Genomic DNA, 24,932 nt, shown 5'->3' with positions numbered 1-24,932 from the left:
ACCGGCCAGTCAGCGTCTGTAGATCTTCAGGCAGTGCCAACAAGCAGGCTACTTGTTAAGCCATATATCGGGATATATCCACCATACCTAGTTTCAAACCACAAGCTTTCACAGAAGATATCCATGCGGGCCAGGCAACGCAACCCATTTCCCACATTATATGCAAGGAGGGAACTCGAATCACGATGTTCATTGCCGAAGAGGACTCTTCCAGCAAACAGATGGTATTATACTCTGGCTAAATAAGTGTTAGCCTGTTAGTCCAAGACTTCAAGGATCATGCCCCTGGAACCCTTTGCGGAAATAAACAAATGTAAACCCAAGTTTGCAGCGGACCCTTCGTAATGGACGGTCAATTCGATTGGCCTCAATAATCCCAGCCAGCGCTCTGCGGAAATGCGGAGAGTCAGCCTCCCAAGATTGCGCCCAATCAGCCCAAGGCTGCTCCCTCATCTCGACGTCGTCCTGAAACTGGGCGATTATCTCCATGTTCAACCAAAGGTTCGAAGGCTGGCGATGAGATAACTTTCCACACTTTCTCTAACAGTACTGGATCCTGCACTCCCTATTTCCTGCGCGTTACGAGTTATAAACATACTATGGTCAACCCGCGGTTAGCCCCCGATGCCTACACAGTGGGGTGGATTTGCGCCTTGCCACTGGAGCTGGCGGCGGCGAAGTTGATGATAAAGGAGCCTCACAACCCTCTTGACTCTCAACCCGCAAGCGATCATAATATCTACACCCTTGGGAGAATTGGTCGGCATAGTGTTGTATTTCTATGTCTCCAAACCGGTGTGTATGGGACGACGTCAGCCGCAACTGCCGTAGCACACATGAACTCCACCTTTCGAAATATCAGGTTCGGCCTTATGGTTGGCATCGGAGGAGGGGTGCCGACAATGGCTGACGTGCGTCTGGGAGATGTCGTGGTGAGCAAGCCGACCGGCGCATTCGGTGCTATTGTTCAGTACGATTCTGGCAAATCGCTGCCCAACGGCGTGTTCAAACAGACAGGCTCGCTCGGTCAACCGCCTTCCCTGTTACTAAAGGCCATGTCTGAGCTGGACAGCAATCCGACGTCGACGGGGGGTCAGGTCAGGTTAGGCTTAGCGTACGCAACGCACTTGAAAGGGCAGGAGCGACACAAGAACAGTCGCTCTTTCGACGACCACAGCACGACTGGCTATTTGAAATTGGTCATGACCATGAGTCAGACCATGCTGAGTGGTCGGCTTGTGACCAGAGCAACCTTCTCAAGCGACCCGTGCGTCCTAGCGACGGCTTGATGATTCACTATGGCCCTGTTGCGTCCGGAAACCAGGTCATTAAGGACTTAAATATCCGTGATAAGGTCGCGCGTGATCTTGGAGCCATATGTTTCGAGATGGAGGCTGCAGGAATCATGGAAGAACGCGCTTCACTTGTCATCCGGGGCATCTCGGACTATTGCGACTCACATAAGAATAAACAGTGGCAGGGATACGCTGCCCTTGTTGCTGCCGCCTATGCTAAGCAGATCCTGAGCATTGTCCCCGTGGCTGAGCTCCGCGAACGTTAAAGGCAGAGTACGTTTGGAACTAACTTGTTCGTGACCAGTCTGCTGATGATCCTAAGTACAGAGTTTACCGATAAAGAGCTGGGATGCTTGCGGAGCCTCCCGAGGTCTCCAGCACCGACGCCAGTGACCATATCAACAGCTTGAAGCGACGGAGGGGGGATCGTGTTGCCGGTACTTGTAGCCAGATCCTTGATACCGAGGAAATGAAGCATTGGCTCGGCCAGGGCTCTGGGATGGCCAATGACCGAGAGGACCGAAATATACTATGGCTTCATGGGAACCCCGGCACCGGAAAGTCAACAATGGCGATCACGCTGGTCGAAGAGCTGGCGCAAACACCGTTCTTCCAAGATGAAGACAAAATACTCGCCTATTTCTTTTGCGACACATCCATGGAGAAGACCAGAAATGTGACCTCTCTACCTGGGGCCCTACTCCACTCATATCATGATAAATATAAGTACAGCTGCATCTGGTCGAGTTGAAGAGGGTGGGAAGGTAACGTTTTCTAAAGGGACAATGATGCTGGTGAAAGAAAGAAATTCAATGCTTTCATTGGCAGTCAATTTGGACTGCGACGAGGATAGCGAGAAGATAACAAGTGCAGATCGCGGGCGACATATCTATCTGGCCATCTCCGGGATGCAGTCAGAAGTCATCATTTCCTGGATTGGTGCCGAAGTTATAGCCCTTCTTCTCGCCCGAGCCGAAAATCAAATCGAGTTAATTGCGTCCTTACTCTACATCGCCGAGAGCAATCTTGCGGTCAGGGATTCTGTGGAAATCCTTCTCAATCGGCAATATCCCTCTCTTATGAAGGCGTTGAGCGAGCTCGACGCCGGTGAGATTATTGCATCCGCTGCAAAAATCGGCTCGCCATGGGAGGGCTCATGACCCTAATCTTCTCGCTACCGGGAAATCGGTCTATCGACAGGCAAGACTCTATGGGACGCACGCCATTATTTTACGCTGCTGAGAAGGGACACTACGAGGTCGCGGAGCTACTCCTTGACGCTGGTTCAAATCCAGATCACGCTGATAAATATGGCTTGCATGCCTGGGTAATGGCGTTAAAATGTGGCCTGTTCGTCGTCTTTTATTTCAGGCCTCCTTCAAAAGCTACAAAAGCCAACGGCCTTGAACGATGAGAGAAAGCATAAACGGGTTCGAAAAGCCTGAGTCTATCATGTTTGGTCGAGCTGGATCGGGTGGAATTACTGATTGGAACATCCTGTGCACGGCATAGTTCTTTCTACATGGACAACAATCACCAAGCAGTCGCGGGCTTCAGAGGTTGCAAAGGGGTCTGGATTCTCTATCAGTATGCCGATGGCCTTCAAGGTCATACTTATGAGGCCTATGCTTCTGCCTTTGTAGTTTTCATTTCAACGGAATTCCTGATCAAGTATCTGAAGACCACCATTTGCTTTGTGTGGATATATACCGTTCTGTAAGCCACCCAAGTACTTGGAGCCTCTTTTTAGATGACCAATTAGAAGCACTATGGGGCACTCTACGTACGTATCCTGCGACCTCTCTACTGCAATCATACTTCGGCGCGCAGGAATTGGAACCTCCCAGCTGACCCTACCATGCAAGTGGATGGATTGAAACCATGTCCGCCTCAGGCCCCCGGCCCCGATCTATTCCAAGTACCAGATCGAGCTGATCACAGCCGACGCCTTCCGCGAGTGGCTTGTTGGTGTATCATGCACAATGGCGCACTGTCAGGGAGTAGTAGGATCGACACATGGAGAAAGTCAAATACGAAAGGGAGGACCTCTCAGAAAAAACAACCTTTGTTGAAACAATGAGTCTCCGAGTCATAGTTCACTGACTCTGATGATTTCCTGTCCGTACGTAAAACGCTCTAGACCACCCCGCGGAAACCGCAGAAGGCTGGAACTGCAGCGCATCGACCCGATCAGGCGGGACTGCCATGTGGTCCGCGATGCTTGCATGATCTCGCACTGACCTTACTCCACCAATTGAGAAACATATCGACATTGATAACGCCTTCTCAAGCTCCCCTTGCGTGCGATCGTGGCGGCTGGGCGCGGCTGGGCGGAGTCTTGGCGCCGGGGTGGCCGATGCCACCAGCGCCCCTTTCTCTCCATGTACATGCAAGTAGAACCGAGGGTTATGAAGCTCGAAAATTAAATCACCTTGCCTCTCATAAGGGGCAAAGGCTACCTCATTCATTCGCATCTTATCCACCATCCCATAGCCACAGAGTTTTCACAGCCAGCCAATCTCGCTCTCCCCGAGACTGGGCCCGCCGAGCCAGCCCTAACAAGCAACCCCCACCTTGGCAGCCCTAAACGCCACCATAACAGGCCAGCATCATGCAGTGCCCACTCCTCGACGCAACCCCGGCCCTTGGCGTCGTAATTGGCGTTATCATATTTAACCGGGTTACCGGGGTGTGCTCTGCTGCCAAGTCGATCTGGAGTGACGTTGGTACCGCCGCTTGATTTTGACTTAATACCCGGCTCTTCCCTGCCCACGACCTCCTTTGCTATCGCCCCCCACAAGTACCACGATGGTAGTGGCATACCTCAGAAAAGCAGCCTCCTGGCTCGCTCCACCGCCCAAACAATCCGAAGACGGGCGCGACCAATGGCCCTCGCGCGCAGCGTTCCTCCTCGCCGCAATGGGCGGGTGCGCGGGCCAGGGGAATCTAATCCGGTACCCGTCAGTGGTCTACAACAACTACGGGCTCCAATGGTTCATCCCGTACTTCCTGGCCGTCTTCTTCGTCGCGATTCCGGCGCTCATCCTCGAAATCAGTATCGGGCAGGCATATCGCGGGGGGACGGTGATTGCGTTCAACAACATCAATCGAAGGCTCAAGGGCGTGGGCATGGGTCCGATCTTGGTGTCTTTCATTGTGACGCAGTACTTCACGGTGAATCTGGCGTGGATCATGAATTATTTCCGGAATAGCTTTCGGAGTCCGTTGCCGTGGGAGAATCGCATCGATGAGTTTTATATGGGCGATGTCATTCATAATGTTGATCCCGTTGTTGGGGAGTTGAGTTCTGATGGTAAGCGTGTCCTCTCGTACACGGAGTACCCTGGTGTCTCGCTCCTCGGTGAAACGGTGGGCTGGAGCGCATTCATCTGGTTCCTCATCTGGATTTCTATATTCCGGGGTGTTGGATTGACAGGGCGGGTCGTATACTGGACAATGGGCCTCCCGATCGTAACAACAATAATCTTCGTCGGGCGCTCTCTATCCCTCGACAACGCCTCCGAAGGCGTAAGATTACTCTGGGCAACCTGGCGCGGCGGGCAACTCGCCTCGGGCACAGTCTGGCAAACGGCCGTGGGACAGGTCTTCTTCAGCACGGGCATCGGGTTCGGCTATTTCACGTCGTACGCATCCTACAACGCGAAACACAGCAACGCCGTCATGGACGCCCTGCTCATCTGCGGGAGCAACGTGCTCTTCGAGAACTTCGCTGCCTTCGCGGTCTTCGGCGTCGTCGGGTATCTTCGCCGGTGGCCGGAGGACGGCGAGCGACTGGGCGCATTCGTCGTTGGGTTCCTGACCCTCCCCGAGGCGGTCCTGCATATGCCTGGCGCGAACTTCTGGGCTGTCCTGCTGTTCTTCACGCTCGTTGTGCTGGGGTTTAGTTCGGCGTTTGTGATGCTTGATGCGGTTGCGACGCTCGTTGTGGATAGTGGGCTGAAGGTATCGAGGCCGGTTATTGTCACTGTGCTCACCCTCGTCTCGTTCCTGATGTGTCTGCCGTACTGCACGGAGTTCGGGTTCTATCTGCTCGACGGAATCGATAGGTGGATTAACAACATCTGTCTCATTTTCGTGGTCTGGTCGGAGGTTGTCAGCGCGAGTACCGTCTACCGCTGGCAAGACGTGGTCGATCAAACCGGCCTCCCTGCATTCGCGACCTACAACTTCGCGTACTTCGGCGGACAAATCATCGGTGTCTCTGTGGCGCATGGGACCGAGAACCCGGGTATCGGCGCCGGTGCAGGCTTCGGCGTCTACGTCGTCTTCGCCATCATCTCAGCCCTGATTGCCAACAAGCCAAGTATCCCAGCCCCGAGATTCTGGGGACGGAATGTCTTCCTGAGCAAGTTCTGGTACCTCGCTGCGTACTCTGTTAGCCTCCTACCCGTTCCCTTACCCTACAAGAAGACACTCTGCTAATAACGCATCCAGGGCAACCAAATCCGCCGCGACCTCAATGCCATAATCGGCGGCGAAAAGAACTGGAAGATCCCCTCCTTCTGGCCCGTGCTGCTCCGATACGTGTGCGCCCCCGTGCTCGCTATAATCTTCAGCTTCGCGTACCCCGAGTTCCACACATTGCGGTACGACCCGCTTATGATTACGGGGTTTATTCTCGCGCATATTGTGCTGCTGGTTATTCTGATGGGATTTGTGCTGCCGCGGTACTATGATGTTTTCATTCCGCCGGGACGGATTGATGAGGGAGAGAGGGTCCGGGCGGAGTTGGTTGGTGAGCAGGTTGTTCCGAGGAATGGGAATGGGGTGCTTAGCGAAGAGGATGGGATGGTTGGGAGGGCGGAGGGGGAGTTTGTGAAGGAGTGATAGTGCTCGTTGCCTGCGCAATATGATGGGTGCAGCTGTTTTTATCCATCATACATTGATCCGTGAATTGATAAATTGGATTAAAGTGCCATCTGTCTGCAGCAAATGGTGTACGAGCGCTACATCAAAACCGGAGGACCGACCCATGCAAATGCGCTGAGAGCTGTCCATTCACCAAGGTTGAGCTCTATCTCTACGCGAGGAAAGGACTTGCATATGCCATCCCCACGAGGGGTTCGCGCAGAGTACGAGGCCGGAAAGGCAACGTTTAGTCCAACGAACCTGAAGACAACTCTATCAGCATGGATGCTTGCCCAATCGTTGGTCCCAGAACAGATATTGGATGGTTTGAGATCGATGAGGTGATGACGTTGATTTTGAACCAATGCAAGGAAACATTGTACAAGGGCGAAGGATGAGATGATGCTCAAGCTCGAGTACTTGTTGTTCGAACGCTCCTATGACTAAAAACAATATAAAGACGCGGAACAATTAGGACGGGAATTGACGGGAGATATGAATGTCAGACCCGGCCAGATCCAATTGGCAGACACTGACCGACGTCTGTAGCAACATCCTTGATGGATAAGGACGCGCATTGCTGGGGCCGGAAAAGGTTAAGCAACGGCCGTCGGGAAGACAACCATGAGCTAACAGCGGTGCATTTCCTTTATTCGCCGAAGGTGGTCTACGAGTATGGCCTGCGGCGGTTAAGGTTTTATGCCCAGAATTACTGGCGTGCCACACGGTTCTTTCACGATTCCCTCGAGAGGAGTGAGGCTCCTGACCAGAGAGAGCTAGCCATTACGTATTGGTTATCCTGGGTCTGCCCCGACGACGAGGAATGCAACGAAGAGATAGAACGCATGCTGAAGAAAGCAGTGAACGAGGAACGAAAGATTGGGGCCTGACCATGAGGGAACAGTGAGATCGTGCGAGGGCTTCAGGAAGTGCGAACGTGGGAAAAGAGCTGTGACTGTGAGATAGGATGCAGGGCTCATGATTTCAAGCAGCGAATACGGCAGTGTACGTCGTGTAGGAACCGCCGCGGGGGCGGGATTGACCCGGCAATTGGATTCTACGTAGGGTGCATTAGGGCCTTTGTGTAGTAACTCTATCCCGAGCTCACATTGTTCACTTTCCCGTAAAGTGATCTACTTGTCCTGTCATTCCAGGCCGCGTGTTCAATCGTCGCTGAGCTTTTCCCAGTTTCCTCAAACTGTTGTGGCCCAAGGAAACCATCCCAAGAGGACGAATGGGCACCGAAAGCGTGTGGACCATCGTACCGTGAAGGCGCACTGATTCTACCCGAAGTGCCCCGTAGAGCCCAGGCGCCACCAGGCCTGGCCCGGAGTTAGCGATGCCTCTGCTCTAGTGGCATAGTTCGTCCTTGGTTCATGTTGTTGGATGGTCCGAAACCAGGAACATCCTTCTATCCCTGCAGCCACGACGATTCCCGCAAGGCCCGGAGGGATCCCAGTGGCCCATTTGTGGTTATTCTAGGGACTGGTTCGTTAGGGTCATGTGAACTGATCAGATGGTCTTCTGCCTTCCATTTCCCTTTCGAACAAAGGTATTGGGGCTTAGACAGGCGTGCAGAGCTTCCCCAACCGGCTTTGTAGTCCGGTTAACAATAGTCTTCAATGGTCAGGACCGCGAGGATGTATGCAAGTGTGATCATCTCCAGCATCGGACCCCGCACAGTCACGTTTATAATGTTCTTCGGCATTGGGCAGATTGGCAGAATTTCGGTCAAAGAGTGCTATGGTTCTTGTAGAGGGAATGGCGCAGTGGCCTCGTCTGAGATGAGGAAGGATACAGAAGGCTTGTAGAGCCCTAAAGTAGTAAGGTACGTAGCTCACCGGCATCACCTGCGGCGTCGAGGTTCATCTTCAAGACCGGCGATGAGTTGGCCGGTTCTGGTCCCAATTTTGAATGATCTCAAATTCCAATTGATCTGCGCGCATTGCTTCAGCTGAGGGGACGCGTGATGCATAGTGCATGCCAGCATAATAGGGTATGCTTGTGTATGTCGGTCGTGTTCAAAATAACGCTGTTGGCAAAATCAAACTGGCGGGGCTCGAACGAAGAGATATGGGGGCTACGATCGTAGGTAGCTCACCTATTGATAGTTATGGATATAGTTGCCAAGTTGGGGTCTTGCATGAAGTTCATTGCAGCGCTTGCCCGAGATATGTCACTCAGACAAGTCTAATTGATCCTGATGGTCGACTGTCGTGGGTGGAGGACAGCGAGGAGATGAACGTCCTGGCAAGCATGTCATAGTGCTTGTTCCACCAACCTCCGTCTGAACCTCTGTAAAGGCAAGTAAATGGCTCGGATGCGATATCCATCCATCCAAGCGCTATGTTGGATCTGACTTGTGTGCCGGTCTCTTGGAGCTAACAGGGTTATCCATGGGAGCACCGGCAGCTGTCCAAGCCCACCCAACCAGCCAGTATAGCTCACCACCAGTCAAAGCGCACCGATGTGCAGTAAACGGGATGTTCGGAACAAATCGGACCTACCAATGATATTCTGCTAGCGCTTGGTGTAAACGATTGCCTTGTCCACCATCTGCGGCATAAAAGGATTCGAAGTTCTCTCTCCGTCCTCCATCTTCCAGCAATCAGTACTCAGGTTTCAATTCTACTTTCCTCACCAAGGAATCTCAAATCAAAAGCCCAGCTTCAACTTGAGAGATGGCGACTGTCAATGTCCTCCCACTCCACAACCTCCCCATGGACACCCCTCCCCCGTCGGAAGCTGTTACTACCAGCGACGGTGAGAAGGCCTACCACTGGCTCCTTACCAAGACCGAGCGCGCCCATATCGCGAACATGCTCGATGTCCAAGGTACTTACCAATCTGACCCCTTCCTTCCCCTTCAGCCGTCCTGCATCCGTTCATGCATTTTTGGCCATTCAAGCCTGACAAGCCCTTTACTAACCCACTCTAGAATCAGAGATCCTGTGGACAGGAAACATCTTGTACCAAGATCGCGAGGTGTGCTCGAGCTGCGGCAAGCACTCTGGCCTTGACGACATTATCCACAACGCCTACTATCTGGGAATCCATACCAAGGACTTTATGCTTGACATCCTTAATAACGGCCCCAAGGGTCAGAGCCCTCCCCACGTTGTCTTCTGCTCGCGCTGCTCGAACCGCTTCCAGACCCAGATCTATTGGCCTCGTCAGTGGTGAGCCCTACTACCTAGGGTTCATGGCGGCCCCGTGTGCATTTGAAGTCCCTCACCTGGACGTCATCAGAGGGCTTCATCGAGATTATCTAGGGGTCTCAGCTCCTTCCAGCATCCAGTCGCTGAACGTGTCACGTTTAGGGAACTTGCTGCTTTCAAACGTAGTTAGCTAGCCTGCCACTCCTTTATCTCTGGCTTTTTGCCGTTGGCGATTTGGTGCCTTGGGTTCTAGCTTTGTCGAGAGCGCTTAGGATACTTGGGTCCCTGTATGTAATTCAGCTTTCTGCCAACGTCGCCGGCAATCAGAGCAGCCCAGTGGCGGAATCAAGTATGATTGATTTGTGATGATGTGCAGGCCACTCTAGCTTTGCCGTCCCGTGTCTGGTGAGGGGCCACTTATTTGGGTAAACGTAGTGCACGGCAACACAAGGCCAATGTAATACACACGGACAGGTCCACTCGGGGCACGCGAGTACCCAGGCCAGGACAACATTGTGCACAACATTGTCATAAAAAAGGGTCTTCTTACTTGGCATTCCAAAAGGTCAAATGCGGGGTGCTATAAGTTTTTTGCGTGCACTTTCTTGCCTGCGCTTGGTGTGCAAGTTCACGCCCGATGTTATTTGGTTACACAGGGGCCCAGAACACTAATATCAGGCGCTCAGGTTCCTCGCCCCTCTATCCCTGTGTGATGCTATGTCGGACATGTGGTTATCCAATTGTCATCTTTTCTTACGGAGTACTATCCGATAGGACCATACCTTGACCACTTAACTTTTGGGGGTGAAAGCTTTTTGATTTTTTAAGCATCTGATGTGAAAGCTGAGGTCGATGATGACTGACATAATAACCACCATCTTTTACGTAATTTCCTTCTGTAGGCCTTATTCACAGCAAGAATTGTCGCGAAATTCCACGGAGCTAGAAGAGCTGCAGGGTTTCTGGGCCAGCAGGTGGATTTGCTTATTACATGTGCGGGGGGTTTCTCCTAGTAACACCATCACAGGCGTTATTCACTCTTTTTTTCCTCTCTATAGTAACTGAACGGTCCTATTAATGGAGGCCAAGTGTTTAATTGCCAATGAGCGTGCACTACGTGATGTCCTTGAACCGCGGAGGTCTGGCGGAGATCACAGCATCTCAAGAGTTAGCCTGCTCTTCCAGTGGCATACCCACTTCTTGACTAGTACCTGTGTACGGTTACAGACCAGGGATATACCCTTTCTTTCTTGCAGCTGTGACATTCTTACACGTCCTGGGCACACGTATGGCCCATTACATTGACTACCATGAGCGATAATAATGGTGTCACTTGCGGATTGCTCGGGTTGGTGGGAACCTTATATTCCTTTCAGAGGATGGTTCGTGGATAGCTAATCTGTGGTATTCTAAGGCTGGATCGCGGTATGCTAACAGCTTTCATGGACTGTCGCTAGAACCGTTTTCCCTCCTTTGGAACATGTTGTTTGAGCATACTCGGCGAAGAAGATAGAATCATCTGGCTATCACCGCGTCTTTTCGGCCGATCTCTACCTGCGATCCAACCTTTTGCAGGTGAGCTTGTAAAGGCTAAATACAGAACCTTACTCGGCTGCTATATCCATCCACCGGAGCAGCCGCTTTTAAGGTTCTGTGCTGCAGTTGTTGTATATTAAGTTTAGGCTGCACTTCCAGTCTAATCAATCTGCATGATCAGGAGATGCTCGGAACTGCTCAGACCTTGTCATATGACTCATTCTTCGCCCTCTGCAATATAAATACCTTGACAAAGATCCAAATCTCCCAACTTCTTTCATTATCCAGCACACAGAAGTATATACAAAGATCTTCCATACTCAGAGCCACACCCAATTCCCCAACTCAAGAAATGGATTTCAACCTCCCAGCCCACCCCCGTCAAATGGACGTCCCCCGTCCCTCGGAGGTGATCACCGGTGACAATGGCGAAAAAGGCTACCGCTGGCTCCTTACTGACAGCGAGCGCTCACACATTGCAGATATGCTCGAAGTCAAAGGTAGATGTCCGGTTTTCTTCCTCGCGCCTGGCTTCGCTCGCTGACGGATTTGTCTTATGGTAGCTTCCAAGATTACGCTCCGTGGCAATATCATGGCGCAGGACCGCGAGGTCTGCTCGAAGTGCGGCAAACACATGGGCCTAGACGACCTGGTCCATAACGCGGTGTACATGGGCATCCACACCAAAGACTTCATGCTTGATGTGTTTGCCAACGGGCCTCGTGGGCCTAGTCCGAAGCACTGGGTTTACTGCTCCGGTTGTACTCATCGATTTGAGACCCAACCGTATTGGCAAAAGGAAATTTCCTGGACGTAGTGTCTGCTCTCTGAATCGTCTTTGGGAAGTCTGTGGTGGTGGCTAGGTCAAGACCTTTCTAAATCGGCCTTTTTTAAATGGCACTGTTAAGGATTGATATCCCGCTATAACCTTCATCCAAGACTCTCAATAAGGCCAACTCACGCCATGAAAGAAGCAGACAATGCCAAAAATGTTATTTTCTGCGTTACTCCTTGTTTTCCCGGAGATCACTTGCGGACCTATTGGAACATATTGGATGTCATCCCAGCAACTCAAAGGACCTGTTTATACCTACGGTAGGTATCACACAACCTGATAGTCTAATCGCAAATACTGACTTAGACTTTAGACTTTGGCAGATTGCAGGGCGCATCAGATCATACAGGTACTTGCAGGGTACACATGCAAGCTGGATACTAGCTAAAAACTAAGCGTCACATCCTCCAGATCCTCTCCTATAACTATTTGAACCCCTTGCGCCGGAATTCAATCAAGATGGCTGCCATGATCCAGCTCCCACTGAGCCTTTACCGATGGAGACCCCTCCCCCCTTGGAGCACTTCTCCCTACACGGAGGCCAAGAGCGATACCGTTGGCGCATGACTGACACCGGGCAATCGCACTTCGCGAACATGCTCACAATTCCAGGTAAATAGGGCTCCAAATTTGACCTCCCTTTACGCATGTCCCGAGTAACGTACAGACAGCTATGCCACTGTCGCTCTAATTCAGCCATCCCGCGTTCTCCCCGGCCGGCATTCACATCCAGCTCGGACCTTGGATGCCCGCCTGCAGAGCTCATCTCCGACATCGCCCCAGCCACTTTCCTGCCATATACGTTCCCCAGTAGACCTCCCTGCGTAATGCTCTGATTGCTTTCAGACTGCACCTTCACCCTCCACCTCCGCCACAATATAAAAGCAAGCCCAAGAAGCATCAGCTCCCCAGCGACAGTTCCAACCACGATACCCGCAATCGCACCTCCCGAGAGCCCATCTGAGGATGATGTCCCAGCCCCTTCGGACGCGCCTCGGGACGGAGTACCGGCTATGGTACGTGGAGATGTGTACGAAGATCCGGACGAGGTCGCCGTAGTGTACAAGCTCAGATCACTCTCCTGATCATAATCGTAATGGGCTGCGCCCACATCTCCAGTGTGCCGGACGCCGTGGTACTAATCGTGTAGTCGCTCGAGCCGTATAGCCCGCCCGCCCTCGCCGCAACGCGCGTCGTCCCGCTGAACGTAGGGTACTGACGCAGCCTTGCTCCTTGGCGTTGTACGAGCGGTAGGCGAAGCCGCTGACAGTTGACCGAATTAGCATCTTCCACCATGGAAACCGAGAGTATTCGTGGCAGGAGAAGGATAATGGCCGCACCGCGAACAACAACTCGCCGTAATCGTCTCCTCAACAGTAACAGCTAGCTCGTTCGTCGTGTACCCGTGCGGACACGCGCCGGGACTAAAGACGACATCGTGTGCATTGCGTTCAGCATGGTTATATCCCGGTGGTTACCAGGCAACATCCATGCCTGGCCTGATGGCATTTTGGATTAGCAGGCCGGCGGATACGCCGTTGTAGGGCGAGGCTTCGTAGGTCCAGCTGTTAGAGCAGTCGGTCGGGCGGGTGAAGATGGTTGTTAGGGGGATTGTTGTCGCTGCGTCGCCCATTTTGGTTGGTTGGAGCTTTGCGTGTCTAGACTTTCTGGTGCTATGGAGCCCTCCAGGGGATCTTGGGGTGCGAGGACAGACGAAAACCCCGTTATTTCAGGACCATTCATGTTTCCATCTGCAACTTCAACCGGGTAAAGCATCGGGCTAAATGATTACCATAGCATTCCAACAATAAAGCTGAGAACCCTTGCGGCATAACCTAGGGAGCAGAGCTACTGGCCCGCTTAGAATTACCCTCTGGGGGAAGAAGCAGGGATTGCCATGAGGTTACTCGATACGAACAGCCACTCTGGGCGCTCTGAGCGCTGGTTCGCAGACACTGCGCATTATTTGTCACCCAGGCGGAATCATGAATTACAGGCTTCTTTAAAGAGGCTTTTTATTTGCTCGGATTGACTCTCTGAGGTCACTTTGGCAGATCTCATGATCTCGTTGGTTGCTTCGCATAGGTACCTTGCCCTAATCTGGGGCAAATTCTCGCTGAAACATATATTTTGCACACAAGACCAGCTCAAGGTGCAACCCACAGTGAGCTTCGTCGCCCCCTAAAGTCTAGACTAAGTCTCCATTGGTAGATACAGCACCGAGAGATCTTGAGCCTCCAGATGCTGCCTTGTGAGCCATGCAGCAATCCTCGCCCAGGCGGAGGTCACGTGCAGCTCCAGACCATGTGACCTTTTTGCCTCAGGCCGCCACTTTCCCCTCCGAAGCTCCGCGTCTCCGCAAAATCTCCAACCAACAGCCCAGAAGACCCAACCCAGCACCATGGGCCTCGAGACACACAAAGCCGCCGTCGCGCGCATCTCCTCCCTAATCCGCACCTTCTACGAAAAGAAACAGCCCTTCCGCATCGCCCACGGCTCCACAAACAGCACGCGCCCCATCCGCCGAAAACACCAAGTCGACATCTCCGACCTCCGCAATGTCCTCCGCGTCGATCCCGCAGCGCGCACCGCCCTCGTCGAGCCAAACGTCCCCATGGACCGCCTTGTCGAGGCGACATTGAAGCATGGGCTCGTCCCGCCAGTCGTCATGGAGTTCCCGGGGATAACGGCGGGCGGGGGATTCGCGGGGACGGCGGGCGAGAGTTCGAGCTTTCGATACGGGTTCTTCGATCGCACCATAAATTACGTGGAGATGGTGCTTGCGGACGGGGGCGTGGTGAATGTTTCGGAGAATGAGAATCGGGATCTGTTTCGTGGTGCTGCCGGGGCAGTGGGAACGCTGGGCGTGACGACGATGATGGAGCTGCAGCTCGTCGAGGCGAAGAAGTTCGTGAAGGCGACGTATCTCCCGCAGAAGAGCGTCGCGGACTCCATCACAAACGTCCACGCGGAGACACTTAACGACGCAAACGACTACGTCGACGGAATCCTGTACGGCCCCGACCACGGCGTCGTCGTCGCCGGCGAAATGACAAACGAGATGCCCGACGCCGCGAAGATCCAGACCTTCAGCAAAGCCTGGGACCCGTGGTACTATCTCCACGTGAAAGACAAGACGCGGCGCAGCATGAACGCGCCCGTGACAGACTACATCCCGCTGGCGGAGTATCTGTTCCGGTACGACCGGGGCGGGTTCTGGGTTGGGCGGGCGGCATTCCACTACTTCCATTTCCCGTTCAGCCGGGCGACGCGCTGGTGGCTGGACGACTTCCTGCACACGCGGATGCTGTACAAGGCGCTGCACGCGAGCGGGGAGTCGAGCCGGTTCGTGATCCAGGACCTGGCGCTCCCGTACGCGAACGCGGAGAAATTCATCGACTATACGAGCGGGAAGCTGGGCATTTGGCCGCTGTGGCTGTGTCCGCTGAAGCAGAGCGCTACGCCGACGTTCCACCCGCACTCGGCTGTGCGGAGTCCCGGGTTTACGGAGGACCAGATGCTCAATATTGGGGTGTGGGGGTTCGGGCCGAAAGACCAGGATGAGTTCATCACCGCCAATCGGGAGCTGGAGCGGAGACTCAACGAGCTCGGTGGGCAGAAGTGGTTCTACGCGCATACGTACTACGGCGAGGACGAGTTCTGGAGTATGTATGATCGCACGTGGTATGATGGGCTGCGGAAGAAGTACAACGCTACGACGTTGCCGAGTGTGTATGATAAGATCAAGATCGATGTTGAAGCGGATCGGAGGGAGCGGAAGGAGTCGTGGAGTCGGAAGGTGCGCTCGGTCTGGCCGCTAGGGGGGCTGTGGGGGATCAAGAAGGCGATTGAGAGTGGGGAGTACCATATCCATCGGAACTCGACGTGGAAGTGGACGGGGAAGTAATACTTGACTGTAGATACTGTATATTAGATAGAAAGATAGATCATACCGAAGACATGATGATACTCAAATCCCCACTCGGCAGGCAATCACTACACTCCTGCAGTCTGCGCCTTGATCGCCTCCCGAACGGCCTCCTCCAGCGTCATCGTCTCCTCATCCTCAATATCGCCATTATCCCTCTTCTCGTACAACGTTCCGCCCTCCGTCCAGATCCGCCGCAGCGTCAACGCTGTCGCATCGGGCTCGCCCTTCTCCCACGCCTCCTTCTCATACTCCTTGAGCCGGTCCAAGGACGTATACTCAACATCCCACTTTTCCCCCGTCTGCTTCTCGAACTCAGCCAGGATCTCGCGCGGTGTCGTGGTAAACGAGTTTAGTTTCAGTGCGCGGCCGCGTGCGCTGGACCAGTGCGTTAAGGTTGCCACGACGAATTTGCCGACGCTGAGCCCGTTAGCATTCCATCCATCATCCATTATCAAGAGGAACAGAAACAGGGGCAGCGTACTCAGCACAAGCAACAAGACTAATCCTCCCCTCCCCGTCCCCAAGCAGGACAGCCTTCTTCGCCTTAACATCCCAACTCCCACCGCGCGGATTCCCACCGGCGCCCAAATAAAACGGAACATCGACATACGGTCCCGTAACAACAAACGCATACTCCAGATTGGTCTCGCGAATCGCAGCCCGAACCTTCAGTTTCTGTTGGTGCGGCTTCTCGTCCTTACTCTGCGGTCCATACTCAATATCGGTGCCGTACTCCGACGGCAAGAAGCGCTTGATGTGTTCGCTCTCATCCGCCCATTGAATCAGTTCAATTTGATGCGCGATGACTCCGCGCCCGAGTGCGCTGACGACGGTGTCGAAGCCGGCGAAGGCCTTGAGCACGTCGTGTTTGCTGGATATGTCGCCGACGAGGATGTCGACGCCTTTGGCGCGCAGGGCGTTGATTTCGCTTGTTTTGGAGGTGAGCGTGCTTTGGGAGGTGAAGATTGCGATGCGGGCGAAGTGCTCGCGCGCGTTTGTGATGGCTGCTGCGATGTACGAGCCGATTGCGCCGGTTGCGCCGAAGATGAGGACGTTGGATTTGGACATTGTGGGTGGTACTGGGGATGATGAGAGGAGGATGGAGGGTAATTTATAATTTATAATCGTCAATTCCGTGGATTCAACCCCGCAGCACTCCAACTCTCGGGGCTGATGACGTGCTCTCCACAATCCTTACAGCTCTATCCCCATCATGAGTTCATCATGAGTTCAACATACAAGACAGCTATCCTGACGCAAAAACCCTCAATCGCTCCTCACTCCCATTCCAAACCTGCGAGTCGCCCCCAAACGCATACTGATCACTATTCTGCCAGAACGAGTAATAATCCCAGCTGGCCGGCAAAGTCCCAGGACTACTCGCCCAGCGCGCCAAAACAAGCGGATAGTCGCCGAAATCCGCATTATTCGCCGTACACTCCGTCCACCAGCTCGTCGTCGTGTAGATCATGGGGTACCGCCCCGTCGCATCTTTGTATGTCTCGCCGAAGTCGCGGATCCAGGAGGTCATTGCGGACGGCGAGAGGCCGTAGCAGCCTGCTTCGAGGTCCAGCATGCCCGGCAGCGTGAGGCCGTCTGCGCTCCATCCGCCGCCGTGGGCGAGGAAGTAGCTTGCTTGTGCGGAACCCGAGGAGCTATCCGGGTGCGCGAAGTGGTATCCGCCGCGGATGAGACCGGCGGATGTTGCGCCGGGGTAGTGGGTGTTGAAGAGCGGGTCTATGTACGTTGTTCCTTCGGTGGCCTATCCAATATCTGTCAGATTGGATGCCGAAGGGATTTGGGAGAATTACTTTTATCATGGCGAAGCGGGCGCCCGAGGCATAGGCGCCGTCGTAGTCGACTGTTGGCTGCCAGTTGGAGATGTCGAAGCCTTGGACGGCGGCGTAGGCGAGGCTGGGGAGGGCGAGGAGGGAGATGGCTTTCATTTTGCTTGCCTGGGGTTGGTTATGAGAGTAAGTGATTCGGTGGGTTTACGGCTTGATGGTGGTAAAGTCTGTCGGGTCTCAGCGCCTTTTTATACTCCGGAATACGAGGCCATCGCCTGTGAACACTAGTAGGACGTCGGAGTATATACCGAATAGGTGATGCTCTAAGCGAACCCTAGAAGGGGTATTCGTATACTGCCGACACATTTAGTGTCGGAATGAGTTTTAGTGCCTCACGTGCCCGTGTAATCGAGCTGTTCCAGTTTGTATGGTAAATAACATACAAACGCGAACAGAGGCCTTCAGGGCGCACTTGCTTGAAAATTGCTAAGTCCGCGCTAAGGTGCAGGTACATCGATTTTTATGAGATCTCCCACACAAATTGATGTACCCGTACCTTACTGGCAAATTTAATAATAAAGACCTTTGAGAACTCATTTTTGAAGTTATTTTGAGGCGCAGTAAACGCGTTTTTTAACTATAGATCGGTGTTAAAGGCCACCAACGCGCTGGTACCTGGTTTTCTATGGAGAATGGCATATAAATTGAAGTACCTGTATTTATGAAGCTATTCGGAGGTTTATCCGCGTGGTGTTTGGCTAGGAACAAGGCTGTCGACGCGCTGGCAAGGCCGTTGACGCGCTGGTACCTGGTTTTCTATGGAGAATGGCATACAAATCGAAGTACCTGTATTTATGAAGCTATTCGGAGGTTCATCCGCGTGGTGTTTGGCTAGGAACAAGGCCGTCGACGCGCTGGCAAGGCCGTTGACGCGCTGGTACCTGGTTTTCTATAGAGAATCGCATACAAATCGAAGTACCTGTATTCGTGAAGCTTTTCGGTCTATCCGCGTGATGTTGACCTAGGAATAAGGCCTTTGACGCGCTGGTACTTGGTTTTCTATAGAGATCGCATACAAATCGGAGTACCTGTATTCGTGAAGCTATTCGGAGGTGTATCCGCGCGGTGCTGGCCTAGGGATGAGGCCTCCGACGCGCTGGCAAGGCCGCCGACGCGCTGGCAAGGCCGCCGACGCGCTGGTACTTGAATTTCTATAGGGATTCGCATATAAATCAAAGTACCTGTATTCCTGAAGCTATTCGGAGGTCTATTAGCATAGAAATTAGCTTGGTACGGAGGTGGAGGGCTTACCTAGCTGGGGTGTGTATAGGAATACGTGCCGGGATTTGTTGTGGCTTTTGTTTATATAGGGTTTTCCATATAAAGTATAGCTTCATTTAATCGAGGGCCAAGATCCTCACGTGCCGCTTTCTTTATGATCGTACTCCTAACTTTGCAGGCTTTTAGCGCCACGAAATCGCGATAAAAATTAAAATAAAGTGAATATATTAAAGGCGCAAGGTTAAGTTGCTTTATATAAGTTTTTTTAGTATCTAAATCCATGAAGTTCTGGAGTTATTCACTGTTTTAGTGAATGGTCGATATCTAACGATAAGATATATATTTGAATATGGTGGTAGTTGACTCCGGAACTCCTCTGGTCCGAATTCTGCCAAATCGGCGCGAATACTCTCTTTTAATTGGCCGCGCCCGATTTCACCGCCCTTGTAACTTATCGATTCTCACCATTTTACCTTGCAAAAGTCGATATATTGTGCGGTACATTAATTTATATGCAGTTTGCCATATAATATAATGTACCTGCACAGTATCTATACTTTTTTAAATCGCTACCCTATCGCTGCGCGGCGCGCGCAGCGAACATAGTTCGAGAAGGCGTCTGTTCTGAAATGTATGGGATGTATCATACAAAGATGAACGAATTAATTACTTACGAGTGGTGGGCCGTTTGTGTGGGGGGGTGTCGGCAGTATACGAATATCCCCCTAGAAGAAGAGAACCCTCGGGATCCGAGCGCTGATTGCTCCCTTCTTCACGCCGATCCCTGTCGATCATGATTATATTTGGAGACGGCCTCTCGGAGCAAGGCACTATTGTTCTTGGGTTACATTCCTGTAAGATAGCATGCAGGACAGCATGAGATCGTATTGGACTTGAATACATGCGTCTCTAACTTTAGAATCCAAAGTGGCCCAGATCTCGTATCCCAGGTTTAGCGGCGCCAACCGCACTATACCGTATAACACGAACAAACCCACAAATACGAGGGGCGGATACGACTCTGACTCGTAATGCAGCGTCTGTCGTTGTTGTAGCCAAGTGGCGCATGGGAATGATGCCTTTCTTCGCCTGCATCAGCCCTAAAGTCAACTTTGTGCATCAATCGCTAACGAAGCCCTGAGAGGGGCCGAGGTATTTGTCCGTCCACTTGAACATCATGAAGACGAGCGCTCGCAGAATAGCCAGCAAAGAGGTTAGCCAGCGCTTCTTGGCCGCCGACAATAATCTGTTAGGCATGTTGTTTGATATGTCGTAGATATGAACGACGGGAAGAAGCAGGCGCGACAGTCATTCGGCGCAAAGGTCGAGTTTCAACGGAAGGTACTGATACCAAGATAGATGCTTGGAGTGGCACTACGATAAACACGAGTAGTTGTATACATTCTCCGAGCAAATGGACGGAACCATGGGCAGACTTGGGAGGTATAGGCATGGTAGTGAACGATCACAAAACATCAAGGCATAGGCTATAAACAGCATCATCATTAAGACACTGCACGAGTTCAATTGTACAATCAATGCAAGCCCATTAACTTTTCCACCCACTAGAAAACTCCTCAATCTCCTCCTCACTCATCATCTCTATCCCCAACAGCTCATTATCAACATCCCGATACTGTGCCCCAAACCCCCCACTCATCAACACCGCCGCAAACAACCCCGGCCAAAGCAGATCATCAACCCTCTCCCCGGTCTTCTCAATAAGCTCCTCAACCTCCTTCCGCGCATCAACGCTAATCTCCACCCACTCCTCACCGGGCGTACACTTCTTCGCCATCTCCAAAACCCCCCGCTGCGTCAGCACCGCATCATGAACCCTAACAACCCGATTCCTCGTCTCCTCACGTTTCTCCAAAGACGCAACAATCGCCCTCGCAAGCGTCCGCACCCGACTAACACTAAACCCATGAACGCCGCCATCAAACACCCTCACGCCGCGATGCTCAAAGTCCACAATCAGCGGCGTGCTGAATATAACCTCCATCCACACGCCCGCGTGGAAAATCGCATACTCGATCTCGTTACGCTCCGCCTTCTCCGCTAGGTACGCGCGGATCTCCAGCGGCTCTTTGTAGTACGTTATCCGCGGGTCGATTTCCATGGCGCCGTACTCGGCTGGGATGAAGCGCTTTGCGCCGACGGCGATTGCGGCGTCGATGATGGGTTTTTGGAGCGGCATGGCGCTGTAGGCGAGGGTTGAGATTATGGTGTCGTGGCCTGTGAGTGCGGTTTTGAGGTCTTCGAATGAGGTGTAGTCTACTTGGTGCAGGGTTGCGCCGGGGGGGAGAGAGGTCGCTGGGGTGGTGGTGCGGCTGAGGACTGTTACGGGGTAGTTGGCGTTGAGGAGTTCGGTCAGGAGGACGGTGCCCAGCTTGCCTCTCTGTGTTCTGTTCGTATTTAGGTACATTGGGTTCTCGGGGGAAGGGGCACGTACGCCGAGCAGGGCCACTTTCTGCAAGGGACTCATGTTGACTTGGGATTTACCTGCAGGTGTAGTTGATATACCCTGTAGCTGGGGGTGATACCGCAGGTCTGCGATGCACAAATAATCTAAGATTTTACCTTTAACCGGCAGTAGGATCGCCTTTATACGGTGCCGAGCGGTCGCATCCAGCTGATATCATCATCAGCCACATTTCTTTGTTCTCCGGATATAACCCTGGAACCCGCCCCGGCTACCGGCGTCCTGGAGACTGTCAGCATGAACCTGTCATCCCTCTCTTGGTAAAAACCGGGGGTTGTGGTTATCAGTTAGAAGAACTACCCAAAGATCAACTCGGGACAGGATATCATAGTCCCGGGACTCCCATTCTCATTATCATAACCTAATCATAAACCCCCAGGCGCAACCCCATCTTAACCAGCCCTATAATGGGAATACCTCTCACTCGAAACCGCCTTAATCCGAAACTCCGTCGTGCGCAAAATCCCACTCTCGGCCTCTGCCGACGGTATCGCCTCCGGCACATGCAACTCACTCTCACTCCCACTAGTAATACTCGCCAGATCGCCCTGCTGCGGCGGCTGCAAATTCGTCCAGGTGAGCGGGTACTCGACGTACTCGCGGCCCACACTCGCGAAAGGGTTATAGCTCTGGTGCTGGGAGCTCGAGGCATTCGAGTCTATATCCAGCACGAAGTCCCGACTAAGCCCTTTACTGCGCGAGCTGTGACGCAGATGTCTTTTGTAGGAGGAGCGTTTTGTGCCGTCGCCACCGGCGGCGTTGGGGATGAGTTCGTTGGACTTGGACCTGGACTTGGACTTTGATTTTGAGCGGTTGGAGGCGCGCCGGATGATGATGTTGAAGAGGGGTGTTAGGGCCGGGATGCACGCGGCGAGGATTATGATGTATTGTTCGAGGGAGACCCAGATTGTGAGGTCGACTGTGGCCCAGGTGTAGTCTTCGTAGGAGGTCATGTCGGGGAGGTGGGTTGCTTTGATGATGGCGGCGACCATTGCACTGATATCTGTTAGTGGGTTGGATATAGGTATTGAGAAGGTCAGTGGGCAGAGGCGTACACAAGACCAAGTGACAGGACAAATCCCAACCCGACTTTGACCTTGGTTGCCATTTGGAGGTCTTTTATCGTGAAGAGGGGGTATACGGCGAGGATGAGGTCGGTAAACGCGGACGCAGCTACATCGCAATCAGCACCTGCATCCGACATCATTACATAGACACCCAGCTGAGAGAACATACCACCCTGGAAGAACGAATAATTCTTCTGCGTCCCCGGCGGCCAACAAGCCTCCGGCCCCGCAAGCCTATGATCCCAAATCACCGCCGTGGGCTGACACTGCGCATAAATCGTGATAACGGCACCCAGATTAATCGCACTCATGACACCAATAAGCGCATACATCCCCCGTTTATGATTCTTCACCTCAGAAATAATACGGATGAGAAACAACGCAACGGAAACCTTGCCCCAGTTCGTACTCATAACGTGGAATCCGGCCGAGAGGACCTGGTACTTCATCGACTGGATGCGCTGGTTCTCGGTAAGATCAGACGCATGTCGACCGGTGCCGTATTCAACGCTTATCGTGACGAGGACCGTGTTGATAAGCGCGCAGACAAAGGCAAGGATGATGAATGCGTCGTCCCAGCCGACGGAGCGGACGATGCGCGCGCGGACCCAGAGGCGCAGGGCGATGATTAGGAGGGCGAGACCGAAGAGCGGCCAGGAGACGGCGTAGAGGACCCAGCCGCGGTTCTCGACGTCTGCCATCGCGAACAACCTTCGCCGGGAAGCGGTGGGTTGGAGGTTGACATGGAGGCGGGCGTGACGATGCAAGTCTCAAGAGAGTGTTGGAGACAGGGGGAATGCCGGCGTTATAGCAACACCCTGAACCGTGGGAATGCTTCTGGAGTACGAGAATGAGATCGTGGACTCGCGGATGGCAGATCACAACGTGGGCGTTTCAGGAGGCAAAGTTTATATGTGTTGGTGAAGGTTTCTGCTGTGATAGTCATGTCGATTGCCGTTTGTAGAGGGCTGCTGCGGAGAGAACCGCCGGTTCGAGAACACCCCCCACGCACTAGTAAACCCAGTTGTTTGGTTCTGGGCAAAGACCGGATTCTTCACAACGCTTGTGGAGAGTTCATGTAGATCGCCCTTGTTCAAGGTCTTGGTCCGAGGTTCGAGAAGCCTGGTTCGGGTTTTGCTTGCCAGCTTGCGATCGTTGGAAGCTCAAGAGCCTCGAGGGTGTATCCATGGATCCATGGTTGTATCTATAAAGAACATCAATATTGAAGTCGATTATCCCGCTGGTTATCGAGAGGATGCATACTTTGGTCTTTGTCCATTGTTGCCGTTACGATTCGGCCATCAAGCACCGAGGCAGCCCTGAAGGTTGTAACTGGTTACATGCACATCCTCATTCGGAAAAGAAGCTCCCAATTTTTGGCCCGGCTATTAAGGTTGCTCGCGACAATTGGTTACCGGTCTCGTGCTGGATATCATAGGTCGCGAGATCGCCGTCTCCTCGAAGGCTTGGTAGTGTGCCCTGTGATAAAGCTTATGTACAGGTTGCTACCATAGGGACGTAGGCAGTGCTAACAGCTTTGACTGCTTCGTGACAAGTATGTTCTCTCATCATGGCGACTGCTAAAACATCTTCAATTCCGTCGTTCGTTTACATAGCATTCCGTGCGTTGATGTTTGATAATCTTAATGTCCACGGGTAGCCATGTAAGGTTATCATCTTGTCGAACGATGGATTAGGGGAACCCGAGCCAGTCGATCTCTAGTCATCGTTGTTTCATACTAATCATGGGTCATATGTATCACTGGACTTTGCCAACAGCTGCTTCTATGTCTGAGTATCGGAAGCCACAAGCCCGAGGTGTTCAGCAAAACACCCCGAAACCATATGGAGTGAATGAAGTCAACTGCGAAGGGGGCTTTACTACCCCTTCAGGAGTCGTTAGTAGAATGCCTATATCATAAGAAAGCATCCGATACATATGTACATTCAAGTGTCTCCCTCGATAAAATCCAAAGCGCTCCGTACAAAAAGAACCCAAAGCTTTCCCGTACATTATGTATACGTCCATTGTTTTATAATGCCCCTCAGTAAAATGAACCAGGCGCATCGAGTATCGAATACAGCTCACGCAGAGACCGGATAGTAAGAGCGTCAGCCTCAGCCTTGCCCTTGCCGGAATGCTGACACCGTCCGGCTTCGGTGACCGAAACTCAGCCCAGGCACATACCCGCGGACCCAACAGGGCCTAGAACCTGCCGAGCCGGGCATGGCTTAGTTGAGTTTCCTCCCGGATGGCTCTTATCAACTCACTGCATGCAGGGATTGGAATGTTGGTGCTTATCGTCCTGCATTCCTGAAACCCAGGTCGGGCGGCACGTAGTACAAACCCCCCTCATCGGTAACCAACCTGACTCCGACCCTTTGATCCTCTGGAGAAGACATCACCTGCCGATCTCCTTCACCAGTTGTTTGGGCTCAAGTCCTATACTCACTCAATCGGCGCAGTCGCGAGGGCACAGGATCAAGAAACAATGCCGAAGATCCTCTGCCTCCACGGGCACGGCACCAGCGCCCACATCTTCAAGTCCCAAACGGGTGGGTACATGGCATATTCCCAAGATCCTCCCTCAAGCCCTCCCCATCGGGTCCAAATCGCTAACATCCATCCAAACCACAGCCGCCTTCCGCCGCACCCTCCCCCCCTCCTACATCTTCGACTTCATCTCC

At 52.8% G+C, this 24,932-nt stretch overlaps 9 protein-coding genes across 9 annotated transcripts; 5 read left to right on the top strand and 4 right to left on the bottom strand.

Annotated features, from left to right (window-relative positions):
• Positions 1-599: 599 nt before the first annotated feature.
• On the top strand, positions 600-1,561 carry DSM5745_09867 (5'-methylthioadenosine/S-adenosylhomocysteine nucleosidase family protein; the record flags this gene model as incomplete). Its single annotated transcript, XM_026751883.1, has 2 exons — positions 600-1,097; positions 1,157-1,561. The coding sequence occupies 2 exons, from the start codon at positions 600-602 to the stop codon at positions 1,559-1,561; spliced, it is 903 nt and encodes a 300-aa protein (XP_026599615.1).
• Positions 1,562-1,644: 83 nt separating this feature from the next.
• On the top strand, positions 1,645-2,455 carry DSM5745_09866 (uncharacterized protein; the record flags this gene model as incomplete). Its single annotated transcript, XM_026751882.1, has 2 exons — positions 1,645-2,021; positions 2,101-2,455. The coding sequence occupies 2 exons, from the start codon at positions 1,645-1,647 to the stop codon at positions 2,453-2,455; spliced, it is 732 nt and encodes a 243-aa protein (XP_026599614.1).
• A 1,648-nt stretch (positions 2,456-4,103) lies between these two features.
• DSM5745_09865 (sodium:neurotransmitter symporter family protein) lies at positions 4,104-6,143 on the top strand (the record flags this gene model as incomplete). Its single annotated transcript, XM_026751881.1, has 2 exons — positions 4,104-5,690; positions 5,751-6,143. 2 exons carry the CDS (start codon positions 4,104-4,106, stop codon positions 6,141-6,143), a joined length of 1,980 nt encoding a protein of 659 aa, XP_026599613.1.
• A 5,704-nt stretch (positions 6,144-11,847) lies between these two features.
• On the top strand, positions 11,848-12,860 carry DSM5745_09864 (uncharacterized protein; the record flags this gene model as incomplete). The annotated part of the gene is made up of 5 exons (XM_026751880.1): positions 11,848-11,953; positions 12,007-12,042; positions 12,171-12,305; positions 12,540-12,709; positions 12,813-12,860. 5 exons carry the CDS (start codon positions 11,848-11,850, stop codon positions 12,858-12,860), a joined length of 495 nt encoding a protein of 164 aa, XP_026599612.1.
• Positions 12,861-14,094: 1,234 nt separating this feature from the next.
• On the top strand, positions 14,095-15,600 carry DSM5745_09863 (FAD-binding oxidoreductase; the record flags this gene model as incomplete). Its single annotated transcript, XM_026751879.1, has 1 exon — positions 14,095-15,600. One exon carries the CDS (start codon positions 14,095-14,097, stop codon positions 15,598-15,600), a length of 1,506 nt encoding a protein of 501 aa, XP_026599611.1.
• An 89-nt stretch (positions 15,601-15,689) lies between these two features.
• Positions 15,690-16,692, bottom strand: DSM5745_09862 (uncharacterized protein; the record flags this gene model as incomplete). Its single annotated transcript, XM_026751878.1, has 2 exons — positions 15,690-16,041; positions 16,106-16,692. 2 exons carry the CDS (start codon positions 16,690-16,692, stop codon positions 15,690-15,692), a joined length of 939 nt encoding a protein of 312 aa, XP_026599610.1.
• A 178-nt stretch (positions 16,693-16,870) lies between these two features.
• On the bottom strand, positions 16,871-17,570 carry DSM5745_09861 (lysozyme; the record flags this gene model as incomplete). The annotated part of the gene is made up of 2 exons (XM_026751877.1): positions 16,871-17,386; positions 17,436-17,570. 2 exons carry the CDS (start codon positions 17,568-17,570, stop codon positions 16,871-16,873), a joined length of 651 nt encoding a protein of 216 aa, XP_026599609.1.
• A 2,671-nt stretch (positions 17,571-20,241) lies between these two features.
• On the bottom strand, positions 20,242-21,180 carry DSM5745_09860 (uncharacterized protein; the record flags this gene model as incomplete). The annotated part of the gene is made up of 2 exons (XM_026751876.1): positions 20,242-21,093; positions 21,148-21,180. The coding sequence occupies 2 exons, from the start codon at positions 21,178-21,180 to the stop codon at positions 20,242-20,244; spliced, it is 885 nt and encodes a 294-aa protein (XP_026599608.1).
• A 389-nt stretch (positions 21,181-21,569) lies between these two features.
• DSM5745_09859 (uncharacterized protein) lies at positions 21,570-22,945 on the bottom strand (the record flags this gene model as incomplete). Its single annotated transcript, XM_026751875.1, has 2 exons — positions 21,570-22,173; positions 22,233-22,945. 2 exons carry the CDS (start codon positions 22,943-22,945, stop codon positions 21,570-21,572), a joined length of 1,317 nt encoding a protein of 438 aa, XP_026599607.1.
• Between the last annotated feature and the right edge of the window lie 1,987 nt (positions 22,946-24,932).

The sequence above is a fragment of the Aspergillus mulundensis genome (genome assembly GCF_003369625.1).
Source record: "Aspergillus mulundensis strain DSM 5745 chromosome Unknown scaffold_13, whole genome shotgun sequence".
Classification (NCBI taxonomy): domain Eukaryota; kingdom Fungi; phylum Ascomycota; class Eurotiomycetes; order Eurotiales; family Aspergillaceae; genus Aspergillus; species Aspergillus mulundensis.
Note: the sequence above shows the minus strand (reverse complement) of the source record. Positions and strands in the feature narration are given on the sequence as shown.